Source organism: Vespa mandarinia, chromosome 4 (assembly GCF_050613455.1).
Source record: "Vespa mandarinia isolate Hongniang chromosome 4, ASM5061345v1, whole genome shotgun sequence".
Classification (NCBI taxonomy): domain Eukaryota; kingdom Metazoa; phylum Arthropoda; class Insecta; order Hymenoptera; family Vespidae; genus Vespa; species Vespa mandarinia.
This window is the reverse complement of record NC_140813.1, coordinates 3,185,001-3,207,500: the sequence shown is the minus strand read 5'-3', so window position 1 is coordinate 3,207,500 and position 22,500 is coordinate 3,185,001. Positions and strand designations below refer to the sequence as shown.

At 29.3% G+C, this 22,500-nt stretch overlaps 4 protein-coding genes across 8 annotated transcripts in view; 1 reads left to right on the top strand and 3 right to left on the bottom strand.

The window, feature by feature from the left end:
- Positions 1–6,323: 6,323 nt before the first annotated feature.
- On the bottom strand, positions 6,324–11,910 carry pit (probable ATP-dependent RNA helicase pitchoune). Its single transcript, XM_035875714.2, has 10 exons — positions 11,700–11,910; positions 11,439–11,549; positions 11,220–11,363; positions 10,881–11,141; positions 10,458–10,772; positions 10,054–10,355; positions 9,806–9,958; positions 9,536–9,706; positions 8,126–8,303; positions 6,324–7,684 (listed from the first exon to the last, which is right to left on the bottom strand). The coding sequence occupies exons 1-10, from the start codon at positions 11,791–11,793 to the stop codon at positions 7,518–7,520; spliced, it is 1,896 nt and encodes a 631-aa protein (XP_035731607.1). The 5' UTR covers positions 11,794–11,910; the 3' UTR covers positions 6,324–7,517.
- A 502-nt stretch (positions 11,911–12,412) lies between these two features.
- Positions 12,413–14,681, top strand: LOC118445802 (coiled-coil domain-containing protein 149-like). Of its 3 annotated transcripts, none has more exons than XM_085656834.1 (9): positions 12,413–12,669; positions 12,761–12,930; positions 13,002–13,242; positions 13,325–13,491; positions 13,557–13,602; positions 13,693–13,777; positions 13,886–14,027; positions 14,108–14,205; positions 14,271–14,680. In XM_085656834.1, exons 1-9 carry the CDS (start codon positions 12,592–12,594, stop codon positions 14,486–14,488), a joined length of 1,245 nt encoding a protein of 414 aa, XP_085512960.1. In that variant the 5' UTR covers positions 12,413–12,591; the 3' UTR covers positions 14,489–14,680. The 3 variants fall into 3 exon arrangements, with proteins under 3 accessions (XP_085512960.1, XP_085512959.1, XP_035731620.1); XM_035875727.2 differs by having other exon boundaries at positions 12,414–12,669; positions 13,557–13,629; positions 14,271–14,679; XM_085656833.1 differs by having other exon boundaries at positions 13,557–13,777; positions 14,271–14,681.
- Positions 14,682–14,944: 263 nt separating this feature from the next.
- Positions 14,945–16,802, bottom strand: LOC146873042 (uncharacterized). The gene is made up of 8 exons (XM_085656835.1): positions 16,712–16,802; positions 16,511–16,629; positions 16,144–16,443; positions 15,931–16,073; positions 15,666–15,816; positions 15,371–15,561; positions 15,195–15,290; positions 14,945–15,119 (listed from the first exon to the last, which is right to left on the bottom strand). Exons 1-8 carry the CDS (start codon positions 16,800–16,802, stop codon positions 14,945–14,947), a joined length of 1,266 nt encoding a protein of 421 aa, XP_085512961.1.
- A 519-nt stretch (positions 16,803–17,321) lies between these two features.
- The window catches only part of LOC118445798 (proclotting enzyme), an 8,334-nt gene continuing 3,155 nt past the window's right edge, over positions 17,322–22,500 (bottom strand). For 2 of the 3 annotated variants that reach the window (XM_035875717.2, XM_035875715.2), the window contains exons 2-8: positions 19,653–19,727; positions 19,279–19,590; positions 18,771–19,200; positions 18,463–18,698; positions 18,167–18,359; positions 17,764–18,041; positions 17,322–17,675 (exon numbers count right to left, since the gene is read on the bottom strand). In XM_035875717.2, coding sequence (XP_035731610.2) covers positions 17,380–17,675; positions 17,764–18,041; positions 18,167–18,359; positions 18,463–18,698; positions 18,771–19,200; positions 19,279–19,576 — 1,731 coding nt within the window. In that variant the 5' untranslated portion in view covers positions 19,577–19,590; positions 19,653–19,727 and the 3' untranslated portion in view covers positions 17,322–17,379. The remainder of the gene's footprint in view (positions 17,676–17,763; positions 18,042–18,166; positions 18,360–18,462; positions 18,699–18,770; positions 19,201–19,278; positions 19,591–19,652; positions 19,728–22,500) is intronic. The other variant, XM_035875716.2, reaches the window with a different exon arrangement.

The following is a 22,500-nucleotide window of genomic DNA, read 5'->3' as shown; positions in this document are numbered from 1 at the left end:
GGACGAGAAAATGAGAGAGGAAGGACCGATGGTATAGGGAGGGGGGGTGGATGGGGACCGCGGGGGGTTGTTGTCCTACGAAAGAATTTCAAAAAGGAGAGAGAGAATTCGCGATGCTTTGATATATCTCTCTTCTCTCTCTCTTGCTTCCTCGTTCTCGATATTACTAATCTTTATAATATATATATATATTATACATATATATATATATTTTATATATATAATAATATATATATATATATTCGCGGATGTCGTCGCGTAATATCGTTGATAAATAAGTACACACGCTACGAGACGCTCGACTCTACTGCACCAGCCGTGCGTGCATCGTTCTAACCCAGGCCCGTTTCCCCCTCCTCCCACCCGTATACCCTCCTCCTCCACTCCACAAGCAACCCATCCAAATTCTCCATCGTTATGCGCATGCGCGAGCATTCGTTCGCCGTTCGCCGCCCACTACCATATACGGCCTCTCCTCTCTGCGTGCGCGCGTGCCTCTTCCCTTCGACAGAGAGAGAGAGATACGCATGGCGGTTGGATAACTCAGGAACGAAATAAGTATTCATCGTCGCCCCGTGATTTTTACTTCCTCCGTATTATAATAATAATAATAATTATTATTATCATTATCATTAATAATAAATTATATATTAATAATAATATTTATAATATTCATATTTAATAATAATGATTATATAATAACAATAATAATAATAATAATAATAATAATAATAATAATTATTATTATTATTATTATTATTATTTTTATTATTATTTCCACTTTTTTCCTTTTCTTATTTTTCGTTGCGACGTATCTGTCCTTTCTTCTTTTTTCTTTATTATTTGTTCGTTTGTTCGTCTCTCTTTTTTTTTCCTCTTCCATATCTTTTTTAATTCAAAATTTATCGCGTTTCTCTTTATTTTTTCCCTTCTATTTCCTTATTCTCGAAAAGGAAGATTTAACGTTACGTAGAGAAAGACGAGAATCTGTAGATTTTATTATTCGTATTTGATGAACGTTTTAAGGTGGCACTCGTGTCGTCTCGATATAAACGTTGTTACGATCGTATGTTACGAACGAAACGATCGTTTGGCTCTTCGGGGAGACGTCCAATGCCACCATGTTTGTTATTTAACGCGCGAAAATCAATTTTCTATCAGGACGATTAATTTGCGTTCTTCGATCGAGTTTCTTTCTTCTTGTTTCTTTTGTTCGTCCGTTTTTTTTTCTTTATTCTTTTTTTTTCTTCTTTAGAGATATTAAAACTTTTATTAATTTGAAAAAGACAAACAAAAGATTCCTATTTGATCAGACGTTGTACGATTATTTTTATATTTGCTTTATGATACGTTTAAAAGTGAATTTTTAATTGAAACGTTCTTTTTGAAAGAACTCGATTCTTAATGAGCGTACAAAGAAAAGCATTTGCGTGTAATAACCCATACATATTCGTTTTAATACCGATGCTTACGAATTGATGCATGCAAGTGTTAAGTGTTCGGTGTAACAACATATATCCTTGACGCCTATGTTTTACGATCCATAACATATCGTTACACTTAACATAGCTAGGATAAGTGGGTCATGTCTGCTTCCTTCGAGAGAGAGAAGAGACATACAGACTGTAAATCTTAAGAACGAGCGTGGGAAATAATGTATGTATTCGTATGTAACTGTCGAATATTTTGATCGTTTTCGTTATCTCCATCATTAAAAACTTTATCTTCGAAATTCACGGACGCTTGAAAAAAAAAACAAAAAAAAAAAACAAAAAAAAAAAAAAGAAAGAAAAAAGAAAAACGAAAAATAAAGAAATACGAAAAAGAAGAAAAAGAAAATGAAAATAATTTTTCGTCTAACGACTTTAAGGCTCGACTTAGAAACTCGTTATACAAAAGGTACTATTGTAACATAATGTTACAAAAGCAATTACTAGTTAATAGTCGATTCGTAGATCGAGTTGCACCAAAGACACGTCGGTTCAAAATGAGGTGGATATTTACCGAAGCATTTAAAAAACACTCATTTAATTATCGTACGTCTTTTGTATTCTTACGACCATAAAACCATTTGGTATGCAAAGAAACGTAAAACATAATTATGAATCCTCATGAATTAAGTACAGAAGCATTTTCCTAAGATAATTTCTATTGGAATCTTTTTATCGTTATGATTGTAACATTAATTACGAATTATTATTATTTAGAAAAAAGAAGAAAAAAAAGAAAAAGAAAAGGACATTGTTAGATTAATTTACATCATTGGTTAGATGGATTAATGATCTTTAATTTCTTTGTATAAAAAAAGAAGAAAAACAAACAAACAAGCAAACAAACAAAAGGAAAATTATAAACGCGACGGAAAGAAAAAAAGGATTGAACGAAGACAGAGAGACTGAGATATTGAATATTTTCTCATAGAACGTAACAACGGCCCCTCCCTATCTCGAAACGATACATTACATCAACGCATCGACGTTGTTACAATCTCAGAACAGTATATATATGTGTATATATATATATATATATATATATATATATATATATACATATACATATATATATATGGCTCGGAATGCATAATTAATAATTCTACCTACTTGCTTTCAATCTACCTTCATGTATCGCATCTAAAGCAGATAATATTGAACCTCCGCATCTCTCGAGAGCAAACGGATAACAACGATATGATGAATATCAACTTCTTCTTTTTATTTCGTCATGTATATATGTATTTGCATAAGTATGTAAATATATATATATATATATATATATATATATATATATATATATGCTTGATATATTCTTCGTATCACTCGTTGTAATGAACAGTAATTAGTTATATTCATTGCTATCAATAATCACGTAGAAGTAGTCTTATCGATATTAATCAATATAACGTACGTGACTTTTAATAAATTTTCATTCATTAACGTATATTATTTCTAATTAATGGATTTAAGGTTTTTTTTTCTTATCTTCTTTTAACGATATATATAGGAATTTTTTACGATATGTATAGGAAAATTTCTACAAGTGATTTTAAAAATTGACTGCTTCTTTTTTTCGCGACTTTTTGAATTAATCTTTGTTCTTTTTTTTTCTCTTTCAGATTATAAAACTAACTAAATGATTTAAAGAAAGAAAGAAAGAAAAAAAGAAAGAAAAAAAAACCCATCAATCGCTCATTCCATTCAAAATGTAAAATAATGGGTTAAAAATTTTTAATATTCTTTTTTTAATTAATACTACAAACTTTTTTAAAATCTGAAAAATAACGTTGCGTCAATGTTCTTTATTTCTTTTCCTTTTTTTTAAATAAAATTTATCAGAAGACATCGAAAGTTTTTTTTTTTTTTTTAACGCAATTCTAGTTAAAGCAAAGGAGAGTTGAGAGAACGACAGGAAAAAGTATTCCATAATCGGAAAGTTTACTGTTAGATGGATTGACGCAGGGTACTTGGATTGTATCTTTAAAAGGAATGTAAATCCTACTGATCGTTGATCTTCGAAAGTACGCGTGGGTGCATTTTGGTGTCGGTCTTTGGCTTGATCTTAAAGAAAAAAATTTATATATCTGTGTATAACCAAACGGAGTTGGTATTATCGGGAAGGACTTTCACGAGGACACTTGAAACTTTCTTCGAGTGAAAACCGTTCTCTTTCTCTCCCTTTCTCTCTCTCTCTCTCGTCGAGAGATATGTATTTCGTATCCACTAGTTGTAACATTATCTTTCGTTCGAATCTTTATTTTTTCTTTTGCTCGAATTTATCGATCGAAATTATTACAAATACATTTCTATTTCTCTTTTTTAGAATTAAAACAAAAAGGAAATTGTTTTTTTTTTTTTTTTTTTCGGAACATTCCAAATATAATAAAATTAATACGATTTACTCGTTGTAAATACCATTGTTAATCCAAATCGAATAAATAAGTTACTCGTTGTAAATTGTAATTTATCATTAATCCAAATAGAGCAAATAAATTGTTCGTTATAAATTGTAATTCGTTGTTAATTTAAATCGAGTAAATAAGTTACTCGTTGTAAATTGTAATTCGTCGTTAATATAAATAAAATAAATAATTTATCCTTTGTAAATTGTAATTCGTCTTTAATGTAATCACGAGTTAAGTTAAGTTAATCGTTGTTAAAGTATAAATGTAAATTATCGTTACATATAATAAGATATATATATATAAGTAACTTTATGAATAAATCATTGGGACACTTTGTTTTATTATATCGATTTCTTAATATCGATTCATTGTCTCAATCTTTCTTTCTCCCTCTCTCGCTCTCTTTCTCTCTCGCATTCATACAGATGTGTTCCCTCTTATCGATGTCATTCAAACCTTCTTCCCCTCCTAATTATTCTCTTTAGCCTTCCCCTTTCTCTATCTCTACTATACTTTCTCTTTCTCTCTCTCTCTCTCTCTCTCTCTCTCTCTTTCTCTCTCTTCCATCTCTCTATTCTACTTTTTTTCTAATCAACTCGATTATTACGAAAATGTTCTAAGTCAAAAACATGAAGTAATTGAGCCGATCGTTTAACTTCTAATTATCTAATTATTCTCAATAAAGAATTATATACGAGTTCGAAAATAATCAGTTGGTTTCATTTCTTTTCTTTTCTTTTTTCTTTTTTTTTTTGAGTTAGTTCATTTTTACTTTCTTTTTCCTTTTTTTTTTTTTTTTAAATTCCTTTTCTAAGATCGACGAAAAGAATACGAATTGGAGATGATTGATAATCGATGCTGAATCGATTCCCATCGTTTAACTTCAAATCATTTAATTATTTTCAATAGAGATTTACGTACGAGTTAGATAGACGTGACATTTGGAAATGATCATTAGCTTTTTTTTTCTTTTTTTTTACATTTGACTCCTTTTACTTTTGCTTTTTTAAGATCGATTTGAAAAGACCGAGAATGATTATGCTGGATCGATTTTCATCGTTCAACATCAAATCATTTAATTATTTTCAATTAAATAATTATATCCTAATTAAACTTGATACTTAATAAATAATTTATTAACTGCTTTTACTTTGTTAGTTTGTTTATTTATTTCTTCTTTTTTTTTTTTCTTTCTTTTTTTTAAAGATCGACGAAACGAATGTGATCCAAAAAGATCGAGAATCGATGCTGGCTCGTTTTCCGTCGTTTAACATCAAATCATTTAATTATTTTCAATAGAGAATTAAATCAGAATCAGACGTGACACTTGATAGATAATTTGTTTTTTTTTTTTTTGTTAGTTCATTTATATTTTTTTTTTTTTTTTTTTTTTTCTTTTAAGATCGATGAAACGAATCTAATTTGAAAAGATCGAGAATCGATGCTGGACCGATTCCGGAGGCTGCGCTGTCGCCTTACCATTCTCCCACGGGCGTTACCTTCTATGCCCGTGTATCCAGCGCCTACACAAGTATATTGGTTAATGTAAAGTAACGTTGACGTCACATATCCATACATGGCCCCATCGCTGGATCACGTGGGTGTCCAGCGTTATAAATTATTTCTCCTTCTGTTTTCTTTTTTTCTTTTTTACTTTATTATTTGTCTTCTTTTTTTTCTCTTTCTTCTCAATGTATCTTCACTCTCTCTCTCTCTCTCTCTCTCTCTCTCTCTCTCTCTCTCTCTCACGCGTTTTCTTTTCAAATCGAAAGACACATTCTATTTTATATAATAACTTCGAAGAATAGACCCTCTTTCCAATTTTGCTTTCGACCGATCTTCCTCTATCGATCGACCCACGTAAATTTGAGAAATTTATTCGCGAAATCAAAGAAAGAAAACGAAAAGGAAAGAAAAAAAGGAAGACAAAAAATGTCGATCTTTTTTCTGTTCTTCGTCATCGAACGACGGATTTAAATAATTCAATTAAAACTAATTAGAATGATGATATTAGTTGAACGTTCGAGTAGTATAGAAACACTTTGACCTTCAATTTTAAATGAATTATTTTACGAATTTTTTTTCGAGTACGATACCTTCTTTTTTCTTTTTTAATTGAAAAAAATTATCGCAGTTCTAATATGTATTTCCTTTTTTGTTAAGCAATCGGAACTCCGTAATGCAATGATATATTTGTAAAGTCAAACAAAAAAAAAAAAAAAAAAAAAATAGATATATAAACGTCCATCTCCCATTTTTGTTCTTCGTTATCGATCGATGGGATTAATTTATTTGATTAAACTTAATTGGGATGACGTGTTGATCGTCGAAGAGAAAAGAAATATTTTGACCTTCAATTTAGAATGAATTATTTAAAAAAAAAAAAAAAAAAAATTTATTCAATTTCTAATATGTTTGATTATTTCTTTCTCCTTTTTTTTTCTTTTTCTTTTTTTTTTTTTTTTTAACATCACCGCAATAAGACCTCATAATGCAATAAGATAAAAATATTGTTTTATTATCTATAAGAAATATCTTTGCTGTTCGACAAAATCCGTGGACACTTGAAAACAACAAAACGCTAAAAGATCACCGTTGTCTTTGCTAATAAATTTTAAATAAATAAATTTGTCTCTTACCATTAGTTCTCCTCCGATCCTGCATAATGAACACTCCAATAGAGTATCCTTAATTTATCCTACACGGGACATAAGAACTACAACTACCATTTCCTTTTTAAGGGTTAAAGAAAGGGTTTTCATTTGTGCTCGTCGACTCTAACAGATCAGAGAACTTCACTTTCACCGATTAAGGCAAAGGGCGATATATTTTATTAAATTAATTATTCGAATATTTTCAATATGATTCATCAAAATATTGAACAATAAAACTTACAATTTATTTGTTCGTGCAACACGTAACAAAGACTAAATGTATTTATATATATATTTTTTTTTCTTCTTTTAATTAAAAAAATATTACGTATAGATTACAACGTCATTTAAATAAACAACTGATCCTGATCATATTCGTAATAATCATCAAGGCAATGTGAAAAATTGGCGACTTTTGTCTTACGCTTTAAGAGAATGTAATATAAATTTATACATTGGAAAAAGAAAAAAGTCGTGAATTTTTCAAATTCACCTCGTATAATGGTATAAATAAAATAATCGACGGAAAGTTGACTTTACGATGAACATAATTATACAAAATTTGTGTTGGATGATAAAAGGAAGAAAGGAAAAAAGAAACAACAACAAAAAAGAAGAAAAAGAAGAAAAAGAAGAAAAAGAAGAAGAAGAAGAAGAAGAAGAAGAAAAAGAAGCGAATTTTACGAGAAAGAAAAGATAAACTTCTTTTGGGCGCTCGATCGTATTACCTTTTATAGTGTGTCTCTAGTCGGTGACACATACACGTATAAAAGATAAATCGGAAAAATTATGGTGTATCTAAACGCCTGTACAAGTTAACTCTTCTAAAGGAAATTTCGTATGGTCGAGTTAAAAAAAAAAAAAAAAAAAAAAAAAAAAAAAAAAAAAAAAAAAAAAAAAAGAAAAAAAAATGGAATTAAAAAGAAAAAGAAATGACCGTCGAAGCAAAAAGTATAATATAAAAGTTATCTGGTGAATTGTCGGTTGTCCTTCCCACGTTTACCCACCTGGCGGAAGGTCTTGGTACGTTGCAACTGTCGCGAGGCATTTGGATTGTTCATGTTCTTGAAGAAACCATAACCGCCCCCGCCGAGCCTTTTCCGTGGCCGCGAATCTTTGCTAGCTCCCACTTCTGTTAGTTATTATCATGTTAAGGAACAAGATTACATATGTATGTATGTGAATAGTAGTTGTTAAACTATATCAGTCAAAGTAAACTTTTAAACAGGTGATAATCTATGTTTGAAGATTTCAAATTGATATACGTAATATGTTTTAAAATCTCTCTCTCTCTCTCTCTCTCCTTTTTTTTTTCTTTTCAAAAATTCTACTTATAACGAAAAGCTAAGAAACTATTGTCAATTCTTAACACCAACTATGTTTTAATAGTGTATAAGGTAACCGTTTCGAGAAGCTTTTCAATATACGTAGTTTGTTAAAAAATAAAAATTAAAAGATTTTTAAACTTGAATGTAACAATTCATATGAAACAAATAATTGTATTAAATATTTGTTCTTAATTTCTTTTTTTTTCTGTATAGATATATACTTTCTGATTTTTGTAAAAGGATACTCAGGTCTACTGCTGGTGGAACCACAAATCCAAATGATTTGGCAACCTTTGCCAAATCCAATGTCTGAACGTCGAATATCTGTTTAAGATGATGAGAGTCGTATGCTCTGACATATGCCTTGAACGCTTCCTTCGCCGATATATTTAAAAAATAGTTCTTGGAGATCAATTTTTCGAGCTGAAAAAAGAATATATATAATAAACTACGAGAGCAAATTCGTACGAAAGGAACTCATCGTCATTGGATGTTTAATAGTTTTTGAATTTTTTTTTTTTTTCTTATTCCTTTTTTCTCTTCTCTCTTCTCAAATATAAACGATAAACGTAATAATATCAAATATGTAATTTAGTCGATTTATATAAATTGCGTCGTGAAATATTAATTGACTAAATTTTAATTTACGTCTCTTTGTCAAAGATACTTGGGTAGAATTAAATAATAATAATAATAATAATAATAATAAAAGGAAAAAAAAAAAAAAGAAGGCAAAGAAGAAAAAGACGACGTATTTAAATGCAAAAAATATTGCAGATTCTTGAAGTTTCTCGTGGCAAATTTCGATATGGTGTCTTTCAATGTTAATTTCCAAATGCGAACGAAGCATCGCGGGGTTCCTGGATCGGTTTCGATCAGATATATAGATGGAAGAGGGGTAAGGGGAAGGGGAACAAAAAGGGAGTGGTGCGTGAATCACGCGTGTGGGCGCCATTTCGCACGTTTCTACCACAGTAGTCCTTCTTCCCCTCCACCATTGAAACTCCTCTTTCCTCTCTTTGAACCATCCCCCCACCCCACCCCACCCCACTCTTCGTCACGACGAATAGTTATATGCAGTTACGATAGTGAGTGCAAGAAAGATGAAAAATAAGGCGGAGGTCGTGCTCCACACAACTTGGAAAAGTTGTTAGAGAGAGACAGAAAGAGAGAGAGAGAGAGAGGAGGGTGATGGAGGAGGGAGAAGTGGGGAAAGAGAGAATAGATGCAATGGAATGAAACGAGATGGAATATGAGACAAGAAATAACATTATTGCGACTTGTATATTCCTTGTAAACACGAACGATTCGACGCACTTCCGTACCTCGTCTTTTGCACTTTCACGCCACGAAGTAAGCTCGTCTACTACCATAATTGCGTCTCCTGCGATATCTTTTCTACTTTAGCTTTTGAATAATAATTTATTCCTTTCGAGATATTCATTATTCTTATCGTTTGTGTTTCGGATGATACATACAAATCGCACTGTTATGTTATTTTTATTCAAAGAACTATTCCGCGGGATTTAATTTAACATTTAGAATACTTAAAAAAAAAGAAAAAGAAAAAAAGAAAAGATGGATAATTAAATTTTGTAAAAATGTTTTGTAATAAATAAATAAATAAATAAATAAATAAATTAATTAATTAATACCTGCAATTGTATGTCCGCTATTTTGTTCCATGAAAAATCAAATTCATTGACCGGGACTTTGGCTTGTTTGAGATAACGAAGGAAGCCTAATTCTTCTGGTCGTAGAATTAATAAAGCGTGTCCACTACTACCTTCACCACGTGCTGTTCTTCCAACGCGATGAATATATTCCTACGCATAAATTAAGATTTTAGATATATCTCTATGTTCGAAAGTATGTCACGCGATGTTAATATACGACGCGTTAACATATAACACTCAATAGGATACCTTAGGATCATCCGGTGGATCATATTGTACGATCCAATCGACATCGGGTATGTCGAGACCTCTAGCAGCTACGTCTGTACATAAAAGTATACCGGAAGAAGCATTGCAAAATTGGAAAAATGTTGTAGTCCGTTTAGTTTGTTTTTGTTTTCCCTGTGTTCAAATTTTTAATATTTTTTATACTGTGTTTTAGATTAATCAATTTAATGTAAATATAATATAAATATATATATATTTTGAATACTTACATGTATACTTAATACAGGAAGATCTATATAATTCAAGAGTTCATGATGATACTTGACTGACATGCAGGAACTAAAGAATACCATAATTTTCTTTTGTCTATTTTTCTTTAGGAATGTGAATAAAAGTAGAAAACGTTTTTCACTAGGACAAACTACATAGCCTTGTTCCAAACCTTCTACAGTCGCCTTATCTTTTTCATCATCGACGCCAACATATACAGGTTCTTTTTTTAATGCTAAACTTGTCAATGCTTCTACCTTCTTAGTTTGAGTCGCACTGAACAACATAGTTTGTCTTCTTTCTGTAATAAAATTTATAGAATAACATAACCTTATCTTTTCTATTCCTTTAAGAAAATTTATAATAGATTTCTTTCATTATTATTATTATTATTAATACCAACTTGGCAATATATTAATAATTTGTTTTAATTCCTCTTCAAAACCAATATCTAAAATACGATCGGCTTCGTCGATAATAAGACATTGTAGATTTTTGTATAAAAAGTCAGGAGTATTTTGAAGATGATCTAATAATCTCCCTGGCGTAGCAACAATAATATTTATTCCTTTTGCGAGTTTTTGTGCTTCTGTTTGTCTACTAGCACCACCCATTAATAGACCATACGTATGATAATGATATTTCATTAATTCTTTTAAAACACCAAATGTTTGCATTGATAATTCTCTTGTAGGAGATATGATAATACATCCAGTACCTGGAATTGTAATATATATATATATATATATATATATATATATATATATATATATATATTACATGAGTTGATAAATCTATTATATAGATATATTTATAAAGGACATACCATTACGGGGCATAAATTTTAATTTATATATTAATTCTACAGCAGGTATTAAAAAGGCCAATGTTTTTCCTGATCCTGTTTTGGCTGCACCAATTAAATCTCTGCCTTCCAATAATGGTGGAATAGATCTGGCTTGTATCTCGGTCATATGTGTAAAACCCATATCTTTTATTCCTTTAAGAGTATTTTCACATACACGTTCATTCAACGTTTCAAAACTATTATTTTTTGTTATTTCTAATCCTATAGAAGATCCAGGTACTATATATGATAAAATATAATTTAGTATTACTTTTTAAAACGACAATACAATTATTATAAAACTTTTATCAAACTTACAGCTTTTCTCAACGACATCTGTACTATTCTTTGATTCTATATTTCCATTTTCTTCCATGGTATCCATTTCATTACCATTAATGGATTCCTCATTTGACTCTTGTTCATTCTCAATTTTAGATGTTTCTAAATTCTTTTTCTTTTCTAATAATTAAATGTATTATTATTATATATTTATAGATCTTACATAGATAACATAACTACGTGTATATAACTTACTTTTAGCAGGACCATTTTGCGTTGTCAAACGCTTATTTCCAATTTTTTCCTTTACGTCGTCGTCGTCGTCTTGATCAATATTCTCCACAAGATCTTCACTTTTAATTTCACCTTTAAATAAAAATATCATAGAACAAAATGAAAATCTTTTTCTATAATCAAACTTGTATTTTTTTAATTATTAATATATATTTTAAACATTATATTGTAGAACAAATAACACTTTGTTATAAGTACATAACCTATATAGATTTCATTTACCATTTTGTTTGTCAGATCTTTCCTTTAATACTTTTAATTTATTCTTTTCTCTTTTTCTAATCTTTCTCATTAAAACTTTGTCGGGAATAGACATTTTTCTTTAAGAAATATTATACAGAAATTAATTTTATTTACACTAAATCTAAAAATACTTTACTTTTGAAAAATTCCCACGTGCTACACATGTAAAACTGTAAAATCTGTTCACTACATTTCGTTCAAAACGTATGACTTTAGCGACATACGTGGATAAAATATAAACTAAAAACATATCGATACATATCGTATCGATTTCTATGATAGTACAGTAAAGCTTTGAAACTAATTTTAGTTCATTATTTATCCGCAGCCGTCGCTAAAGTCGCATATTTATTGAAAGATATTAAATGAATCTTCTCTAGATATACATATGGGCAGTGTTGCCAATATTCAAAAGTATTCCTGTTATTTTTACTTTCATGAAGTATTTGAAAAATTCTTTTCAAATGTTCGATGAAAGAAGATCTTTATATTTGTTAGAAGTTTGTAATGTAGAAGAAGGAAAAGTTCAATAATTTTCTTCTAAGGATATTATAATATTTTTTTTTGTAAATCAAAATTATTTTCATTATAACATTACGTATTATTTATATTTTATATATTTTCATAGATTCGTTTTTTATAATAGGGAGAAATTTTTGTGTCTGGTAATACTGTACATTGTTTTAAGTTGTTTCCATGTAATATGTAGGCATGTATGTGGATATGTTGCGTGTTGTATGTAATGAAGTGCAATAGTTTGCTCCTGAGATTGATCTATAAAAACATATAATTTATATGTTAATCGTATTAAAGGGAATAATATCGTATATAATTTTAATTATCCTATGCATTAACTGATTTGTTATTAGACATGATGGAACAGGAATTAAAGCAAAAGAACACATTTATTAGATTATCCGATGAAAGTGCAATCGATCAGGAATGTAAAGTACGTTTATTTCTAATATTTCGAACGTTTGATTTGACATAGATATTGAACTAATATATTTACAATATTATTATATCATGTGTTATTGTAGGAAACATTGATAAAAAAATTGCAAGCCAAGACGCAAGCACTTTTTCTTTTAAATCAAGAACTCGATCAATGTAGATTACAAAGGGATCAATTTAAGTTAATGGCTGAACAGGTACAAGAACGATTTATACATTTAAAGAAACAAATAAATGATCCAAAAGAATTCAATGGGTAATTGATATGATATTATTATTGTTTTTATATTAAATCAATATTCGTATCATAATGTATTTATTTTTTAGTTATAATGTAGATAGCGACTTTAGGACGTTAGATCTTCTTGCTGAATCAAGAGAACAAAATAAATGTCTCCGATTGCAAGTTGAAATGTTGAGACAGAAGTTAGGCGATGTTCAAGGTGATATTAAAATATTGCGTACAAATAATAATCGCAGTAGTAAAGAACAACAGGAAACACAATATACGTCGGCAATACATCAAAAGGAAGAAATGATTGAACAATTAGAAAAATTGAATATAAAGGTTATTATATGATTTAATTTTTCATTATTGTCAGTAAATTATTAATCGTGAAAATAATATTGTTATTGTTAATTCGTTTTAGTGTTCACAATTACAAATAGATTTACAAACTGTTCTCGATGAGAAACATGAGTTAGAGATAGAAAGAGATGCATTCAAATGTAAAGCACATAGATTAAATCATGAACTTTCCAAAGCATTAAATGCATCCAAACCAATGGATATAGATGCTCTTATTAATGAAAATAGGTAAATTCTGAATTATTATTCAGTAATAATAATTAATAATAATTAGCTATTATTTGATTATTTAGATATTTGCAAGAAAGATTACAACAATTACTTGAAGAAAAAGAACTGGCAAGACAATCTCTTTCAAAATATAAAGTAAGAATAATTTTTTTCATTGAATATTTAAACTTATTCGCATTTATTTGTTCTTATTGTCAGAGTATGCTGGATAGTAAAAGAGCAAAAGGGACCATTAAATTGGGTGTTAATCCTGCTGCTGGAATGGTGATGAAACACAAGCAAGGTTTATTGTTTCATTTCAAAGTATTGGTACACCTTATTTTAGAAGTAAAATCTTTCAATCATTTAAAAATTTAAATATAAGTTTGTTTATAATATATCATAATTTTAGTTGAAGAGCTTTTGCAGCAAACACGTATACCAATTCAAAAATCTACTGTTGCAATAGAAGAATTACATTGTTTGTGTACTGCTCTGATGGAAGCGTTAAATGATAAAACTTTAGCTTTAGCACATCAGAAAAAAGCTAATAAGTAAGCCTGATGTAAATTATATTAAATATATAAATGTAAATATTATATAAATAATATATTTCTATGTAATGTGTATACAGAATTTTGGCTTCGAGAATTTGTGAGTTGGACAGTATGATAGAATCACCAACAACAACATTATTGGAAGGCTACACAAGTGCTGATGTTGATCAAAAATGTAAGTTTTTGTATAAATATTCTAATTTAAAATCGTTATAAATTATTACGAATGTTACTTCTCAGGTAGTAGTCTTCGTAATGATCTAGACCACATATCAGAATGCACTACGGAAAAAATCAATGAAAATGTGACTGATACAAAAGAAACAAACGTAGACAATTCTTCATCTTCGGGAATACAATCAGTACATACTATACAAATGAATCTTCCTAAAAATTTAGAAACCTTAGTTCAAAAAGCTTTGAATAATTTAAAAGATGCCGATAAACATGATAAATAAAAGTTTTTTTTATATATTATGAGAAAAAATACAAAAGAGCGTCTGAGAATATATGAGCATGGAGCAATAGATGGTATTATTTCTTTATTGAATTTGATAAATTATAAATAGATCAAATAGTATTAAAAATATTAAAAAAAAAATATATATGAAATAACCAAAGAATATTTTCATTATCAATTATTTAATTATAATGCCTTTTATAATATTATGTTTTTATAATATTATTGTTGTGATATCACACATCTATAAATTCATTGTATTAATTTATTATTTTATTATTTGTCATTGATAGAAAAATAATTATTATTTAGTAAATGTATCCATACATATGTATTATGTACATAATGTAAGAAAAAAAGAAATTTTATTAATAAATAATGATGTATATGTATATACATATACATATATATATACACATATACATTATATAAAAATATATAATAGTATATATAATTATGAATAATTAGCATATGCGATATCAGCTGCATTACCATAATAAGCTGGTTGACAGTAAAAAGAACGTACGAGATAACGCCTTTCACGTAAATATTTTTCGTGTAAGACCCAATCTAATTGATTCAACCAGGAATTAAAATTTGTATCAATCCTATGCGGAGAATTCGTATGTCTCGATTGTTGTTGGTATTGTTGTTGTTGGTATTGTTGTTGTTGGCATTGTTGTTGCTGCTGCTCTTGTTGCTGCTGCTGCTGTTGTTGTTGTTGTTGTTGTTGTTGTTGTTGTTGTTGTTTTTGTTGTTGTTGTTGTAATTGGTAATAATAATTAGCATATTGTCGATTTCTATATTATGAAAATATTTTATATCGAAATATGAAAGTATTCATTAGGAGTAAATGAAAATAATCGTATTTATATCTTACATAATTTTTTGCTCTCTCAGTTTCATATCTTTTCGTCTTTTCCATTCTTTGAAAACCTTATCATTCATGATACGTTTCATTTCCATTTGTTTTTGATATGATTTAAGATTAATTTGTTGAATAATTCGTAATTCCTTAGATAATTTTTGTCTCTCTTGCGTTTTCTGTTGTTTCTTCATACGAATATACATCTATTTTCGCGATTATTTTTATAAATACAATTTGAAAATTGATAGTTTAAATAGATAGAAATATTTTATATATATAGGGGGGAAAAAAAAAAAATATTTTAAACCTGAGCACGTTTCTTTGATTCCATCTCAGCTAATTTAGCTTGTAATTGTTGCTGTTTCTCCTTTTGTTCTTGTTTGATCATTTGTTTATACTTAATATTTTTTTGCTTTTTCCAATTCTCAAATGCTAAGCTATTTTTATGTTCACGTTTCCTGTTAAAAGAAGAAGGAAAATAAATGTTTTTTATTTTTCTATAATAGCTAATTTAATTGATTAAATTTGTTTTTTTTTTTTTTTTTTTTTTTTTTTTTTTAAATTAATCGAACATTTTTTTATCTTGTATTTTATCATCGTTCTGAATTAGATCATATTTTGTGTTCTTGTTCGAGTATGTTTTTTCTGCCTTAACTTTTGTATCATTAGTTAGAACAATATTTTGATGTTCAATGGCATAATTTTTTTGTTTTATCTAGAAATATTTAAGATCAATATTAAAAATTAAACACCCATACATTTATATTTTCATTTGATAAACTTACTTTATTAATTGGAATTTGAGAATTGAATTTATTAAAGCCAATAATGTTACTAGAAGTTAACGAACGAGTTTGTAGGCGAGTTTTTAAATTAGTATATCTATTCTTTTCAATATTATTTAATATGGAATCACTTTTGGATTTATCTTTTAAGTATGATTTTGCTTTGCATTTTCTGCTCGATTCGTTTTTCAATTTTTCATTTTTTTTCATATAATTATTAATTGTAATTTTAGATGATGGCAAATTAAGTACGTGTTTTAAAGTTGATTCGTTGCTTAGTATATCCAATGAAGATGTATTCTAAAAATATTATTAATTTTAATATTGTAGATGTGTTAGAAAAATATATGTAATTGTAAGATAAAACCTTATTAGTATCTTCAATAGGTTTCTCTGATGTTTTTTTTGATTTTGAATTTTTTAATTCAGCCATTTTTTTGAAGTACCATTCTTCATAAACAATCTTATGTAACTTGGCAATTTGTGCTAATGTTTATATTTTAAATAATATTAAATATCCAGAAATATATATATATATATATTATTGTAGACGTACAATAATACTAACCAGTATTTTCAAGTGCTCCATTGATCATTTGCTTCACGATGCTTCCTAAATCTTCGACCGAAACGCTTTTAGTTTTAATTCCAACCGACATGATTAAAATTGATTTTTAATTATAAAATTTAAATGTGTTTATATAAAATTATTCAATTTTGTACATGATGATAAGAGTATATAAAGCAGAAAAAAATTATCATACTCGCATCATAAAGTTTTACTTTTTTTTAAAAATGATTTTTTTAATTCAATCATTTCATAAAAAATATATTTTATAAAACTTACAAATTTTGATACAAACGACCATAAATTAATGACACTAGACAGATGACAAAATGGCCTAGATCTAAAGATGGCGATTGTAATGCATATATATACATTATGACTTAAAAGTATTGCTGAAAAAATGATATGGGTTTCATTCAAACAAAAACAAAACAAAAGAAAAAACAATGATAACACAATATACATACACACACACATATATATATATATAATAACAATAAATTACATATATTCAATGAATATACACTTGGTCACATTATTATGTATTCACAATAATATGATTAATAAATCAAATTGACATTATACTGTACATGTTTAGAAACTGTACAAAAAAAGAAAATGCCATTTATTATTCCTTGGCACATGTCAAAAATATAGATATAATGAATTTATTTTAAATTGCCTTTTATCCAATCGAGATATTGCGTGACACGCGTATAAACACCAGGATAACCAGGTTCACCACATTTGTTACCAAAAGATACGATGCCTATCTGCATCCATCGACCTTCAGCTCTTAACATTAACGGGCCACCTGAATCACCTTGACAAGCGTCCTTGCCACCTTGACTGTAACCAGCGCATAAGAAATTACTCGTAATTGGTTGAAAGTAAGCCGCATTACAGTCCTCATTTCTCCATACGGGCAATACTGCTTGTCGTTGAACTGTACTTTCCTTTCCACCTGTTACATGTTTTCATAAATTTTTCTTTTCACGTCTAACACAACACAACGTTATATACACTTAGGATAATTTTAAATAAGAAATTACCATAATAGGTTGTTCCCCATCCAACCACAGTTGGTCTAGCACCAGCAAATGCTTCGCTACGAAAGCGTCCCTGTGGTAGACATATTGGTATTACATAGGGTGACTTTTTCACAGGTCTGTTTAACTCAAGGACAGCGATATCGTTGTAAAAACCAACTCGAGAAAATTTTGGATGAGCATAAATCGCTTTAACAGCATAAGTTTCTGGTGAGGACGGCTCGTCGTCTCTTTCTAAATCTATGTCACCAAGGCGTACTGTGAATTGTCTCGTGGCGAATCTATCATTTAAATATGAGAAACGTTAGATTCATTTTGCAATTCCTAATTTTCCTAATCTTAAAAATAATATAAAAAATAATAAAAAAAAAAAAAAAAAAAAAAAAAAATTATTTTCTTCACTAACGGTCGTTGTCGTTGATCTCTCGTACAATGCGCAGCAGTTAGGATGTGCCGTGGTCCAATTAAGGAGCCTCCACACCAAAATTCTGTACGTTTAGAACCGTGAAGAAAAATAGCTGCCATCCATGGCCAACGTCCTGGCAATGCTTCTTCACCTCCAACGACCCTATATTTTCCAGAATTTCTCACTCCACATTCTAACATATAAAAAAAAAAAATATTCGATTCACTTTCTCGATTGATAATAAAATGATCGTAGAACGAAATTTATTATTATTTATAGGTATTAAGTATATATACCTTCGTCATCTTGTATGTAATTATTGTCGACGGTGCCTAATGTCTCGACATTGTTCGAATTATTAATTGACAAGTCTGGCATCTGGATCGTTCCGGTCGATGGTTCTAATGTAGATGAATCAACTGGATACAATGGTATAGGTCGTGGTGTAGGTGGTTTTATAGGACGATATGGTGGTCGAGTAGGTCGAATAGTGGTCTGAATTAATGCCGGTGAAATGGTACCAGTAATTATTCTGAAATATTAAAACCAGAAATCAAATATTAATCGATAGCTCTTTAAACTTTTTTTTTCTTTTTTAACTTACCCATCATCCGATAAATCGTCTGATTTTTTCGTAGGACAACAAACACCAGGTACGAATATACTTTTAAAGCATAATGATTGTCTTAATTTTTTTAAATCCAACAGCAATTGCGGACAATTGCTGAGATCTTGACATTTCCCCGATGAACCCTCTGCCGTAATGCATGTAGGTAATAAAGAATCTCTATCTCTGTTAGCTAATTCCACTGATTGTTGAGGAAGTGCTTGAGAAATAGGTCTTGATAAATTTGTTGGTGTTATCGCTATGACTGTAGGTTCTAATGTTGTCGTTGTTGTTGTTCTCGTCGTCGTTGTTGCTGTTGTTGCTGCTGCTGCTGTTGCTGCTGTTGTTTGTATCTTGATTGATGGTTTGGATGTTAAGCCAACACCTCTTCTTACCAATGGTGCTATACTGTCTGTTACATTGAGTCCTATGATATTTAAAAAATAAATGTTTATAAATGATCATGCGAATGATTTTTTTAAACAAATTAATAAAACGATCTCACCTAAAATATTTTTCGAAATGGTATACAATGCAGATGGAAGTTCTTTTGGCGGGCTACTTGAATTCTCCATTCCTCTCGTCATATTAACGATATAACTTCCCACGGTATTCAATGCACCTAATGTTTCGCTTAAAGTCGCCAAAGGATCGGTTTGTTCTTCTTCGATCTTAACGAAGTGTACATGGGGCGGTCGAATTTGAACGTCCCTTCTGTACAATTGACTTCCCGTTCTTCGTACCCCAGGATTCCATATTTCCGATGACCATCCACGTGTCGGTAGTCCATAAGACGTTGGCATTCTATATCCTAATGCTAAATATTACATTAATTACAATCGTAACACATAAATTTGAATAAATCATCTCTATACTTACGTTGACCATGATATCGTACAATTTCTTCGGTATACGAAAGAGCTCCACCGAATATATTCCATATTAAAAAGAATTCTGTAATTAGAAAATAACTTTTAAAAAATCATATTTGTAATCTCCAATCTTAAAGTTGAAAATAAAAATTGAAAATTTTTTGATCGGATTTATGAAATTAAAAAAAAAAAAAAAAAAAGAAAAATAACAAAAACGAAAGAAAGGTGGGGGGACGGAAGGAAAAGAAAAGCATGAAAACATTTTTTTTCTGTCATCACATAATCTCTTGTGTAACGATATATATATATATATATATATATATATATATATATATATATATGTATATAAATTTGTCAAGAATTCTTTTATGGTAAGCACGTGTTATCTTTCTTTTTTATGATTCGATGAGACGGTGAAAAACCCATTACTCAAATGTGTGTTCTGAATAAATAAGTATTCCTTCCATATGTATTATGCAATACTTGCGAAAAGTATAAGTCGAAAGTAACTTTCGAATATTTTCTGATGTTTCTTCGAATTCTTGATCGAAGAATATGAGTTAATAAGAATTTTGTGTTTATGGATGTATGATAAAAAAAAAAAAAGAAAGAAAGAAAGAAAAAAAATTAAAGAAAAAAGAAAGGAAACAGAAAGAAAAAAAAATCAAAAAGGACGACCTAATTTATTTCGAGTAATTCCCGATTGAACTAGAATTTACAAATATATATATATATCTTTTCTAAATCCCCTCATAGGATCCGGCTTCTAAACTCATTTCGAATATTTCGGCAGAAAGAAATATATTTGAATCAGGGAAGAACCGGTTTCGAAGTAACCCAAATTTTGAGGTGTATCATTATAAAATTACAGAGAGAGAGAGAGAGGGAGAAGGAGACATGTTCTTCATTTTTCATTTCTGCTCCTTTGTCAACAATGCTCTGCCATTGTTACCGAGGCGATCTTTCTTCCTTTCTTTTTTTTTTTCGTCCTTTCTTTCGAAGAACAAGAACAAGAACAGAAAGAAAATACGTAAAGAATACGTGTAGCTTAGAAATGTCTCTTTGTCATCCCACGTTCTATTTATGCATATTCAATGAGACATGACATTTTTATATCGTTTAATGGGTTAATTACATACAAGTGGAGGAATAATAATTCCTTTCTAAGGAATATTAATTCTTTTTTTCTTCTTTATTTTTTCTTTCTCTCTCTCTCTCTCTCTCTCTCTCTCTCTCCCTTTTTTTTTATTTTCTTTTCTCTTCTTGAAACTTAATTTTCATTCAATGTATAATCTAACATAAAATTTATTTGAATGACATCGATAGTATGTATACGAGTCATTTTGTCACGTTGAATGAAAAATTGATGATCAAAGATGGACACACACACAGACAGACAGAGAGAGAGAGAGAGAGAGAGAGAGAGAGAGAGAGAGAGAGAGAGAGAGAGAGAGAGAGAGAGAGAGAGAGAGAGAGAGAGAGAGATAGATAGAAAGAAAGGGGTGTAAGGGGAGTCTAATTACAAAATTACGTGTGTGCGAGAAAAAGGAGGACTTTTCGGAACAAGTTACTACACACGGACTTCATCGACGGTGAAAGTTGCTCGACGAGAAAGTGTGCCTTTCTTCCGTTCACTGACTCATACAACAGTCAATACATTCGAAGTATTTACATCGGGGAGAAGATCATTTATCTCTGTTAAAATAAGAAGGTAGTAAGAGCGAAAACGTAGTCATTGTTATACGACATTCTCTCATTCTTATCTGAAAAATTTCAATCGTAAATCTACGAAGAAAGAAAGTTTAATATTTCATCGGATTTAAGTGCACGTATATACGTGTTATAATATGTTTACCATGCATTGGAATTGTACATAAGTGTACAATACCTTTTGATCTTTTGGTTTTTTTTTTGTTTTGTTCTTGTTTTCCTTTTTTTTTCCTCCCCGTTTTAAATTCTTCCATTCTGTAAACATCAAATTTACTTTATCGAAATTGCATAATATCGTTTTACATGGCTTTCTGAATGATGTCGTCATAACGTAACTCTATTGACATTGAGTTACATTTGATACCAACAAGTTCAATTAGATTATTATAGAAGAGAAAAAAAATATAAAAGAAGGAAAAAAAATACCCGCATGATAGGGGTTCAATGATATTACGAATTAATATTTGATATCTTTTTCTGATAAGAACGATGGAAAAAAAGAAAAAAAAAGAAAAAAAAAGAAAAAAAAAGAAAAGAAAAAGAAAAGTAAAAGAACGATGACTATATTTATGCAATAGCCTATTTAATTGCTTGATATAACTATTTTTAATTGTATCTAACTAAGATATTCATAGAGGTAAACTTAATCTAATCGTATTTGTAAAAGTATTGGATTAGATATATGTTTACATTAATTTATTTATGATAATGATAGGGTCTCAAGTGTAATTATTAAAGTAGAAATTAGAAAAATCAGATTAGTTTAATATGGATATGAATTTTTTTGCAATCAATCGAGAAATATAAATACTTATGTATGTATGTATGTACATACAAAAAAGGAACTCTTATCGAAAGCGTTACGTTCTGACGCACGGTGAAAGTGTGCTGAATTTCAGCAAATTGAAAAAAAAAAGAAAAAAAAAAAAGAAAAGTAAAGAATAAAAAAAAAAAGGATAAAATAGATTTCGTGTCAGATAACACGAAAAGAATTTTTTTTCTTTGTTAATATTAGAAAAGTTACAGTTAATAATAATCAACACGTGATGAGAAATACACTTGCGTGTTCTTTACGCTTTGTGCTTTTTAATTATGACACATAATAGGAGCACGTGCTCGGCAAGTTACATACATATTTAATTATT

Excerpts from the sequence above, each read along its gene's own strand:
- pit (XM_035875714.2), bottom strand. The coding sequence starts at position 11,793 with ATGTCTATTCCCGACAAAGTTTTAATGAGAAAGATTAGAAAAAGAGAA. Across the intron at positions 10,356-10,457 it reads AATTATTAATATATTGCCAA|AAAGAAGACAAACTATGTTG; the intron begins GTTGGTATTAAT and ends ATTTTATTACAG. Across the intron at positions 7,685-8,125 it reads TCCACCAGCAGTAGACCTGA|AAGTGGGAGCTAGCAAAGAT; the intron begins GTATCCTTTTAC and ends AATAACTAACAG.
- LOC118445802 (XM_085656833.1), top strand. The coding sequence starts at position 12,592 with ATGATGGAACAGGAATTAAAGCAAAAGAACACATTTATTAGATTATCC. Across the intron at positions 13,243-13,324 it reads TAGAAAAATTGAATATAAAG|TGTTCACAATTACAAATAGA; the intron begins GTTATTATATGA and ends AATTCGTTTTAG. Across the intron at positions 13,492-13,556 it reads GCTCTTATTAATGAAAATAG|ATATTTGCAAGAAAGATTAC; the intron begins GTAAATTCTGAA and ends TTGATTATTTAG.
- LOC146873042 (XM_085656835.1), bottom strand. The coding sequence starts at position 16,802 with ATGTCGGTTGGAATTAAAACTAAAAGCGTTTCGGTCGAAGATTTAGGA. Across the intron at positions 16,074-16,143 it reads CTCAAATTCCAATTAATAAA|ATAAAACAAAAAAATTATGC; the intron begins GTAAGTTTATCA and ends AAATATTTCTAG. Across the intron at positions 15,562-15,665 it reads AATCAAAGAAACGTGCTCAG|ATGTATATTCGTATGAAGAA; the intron begins GTTTAAAATATT and ends TCGCGAAAATAG.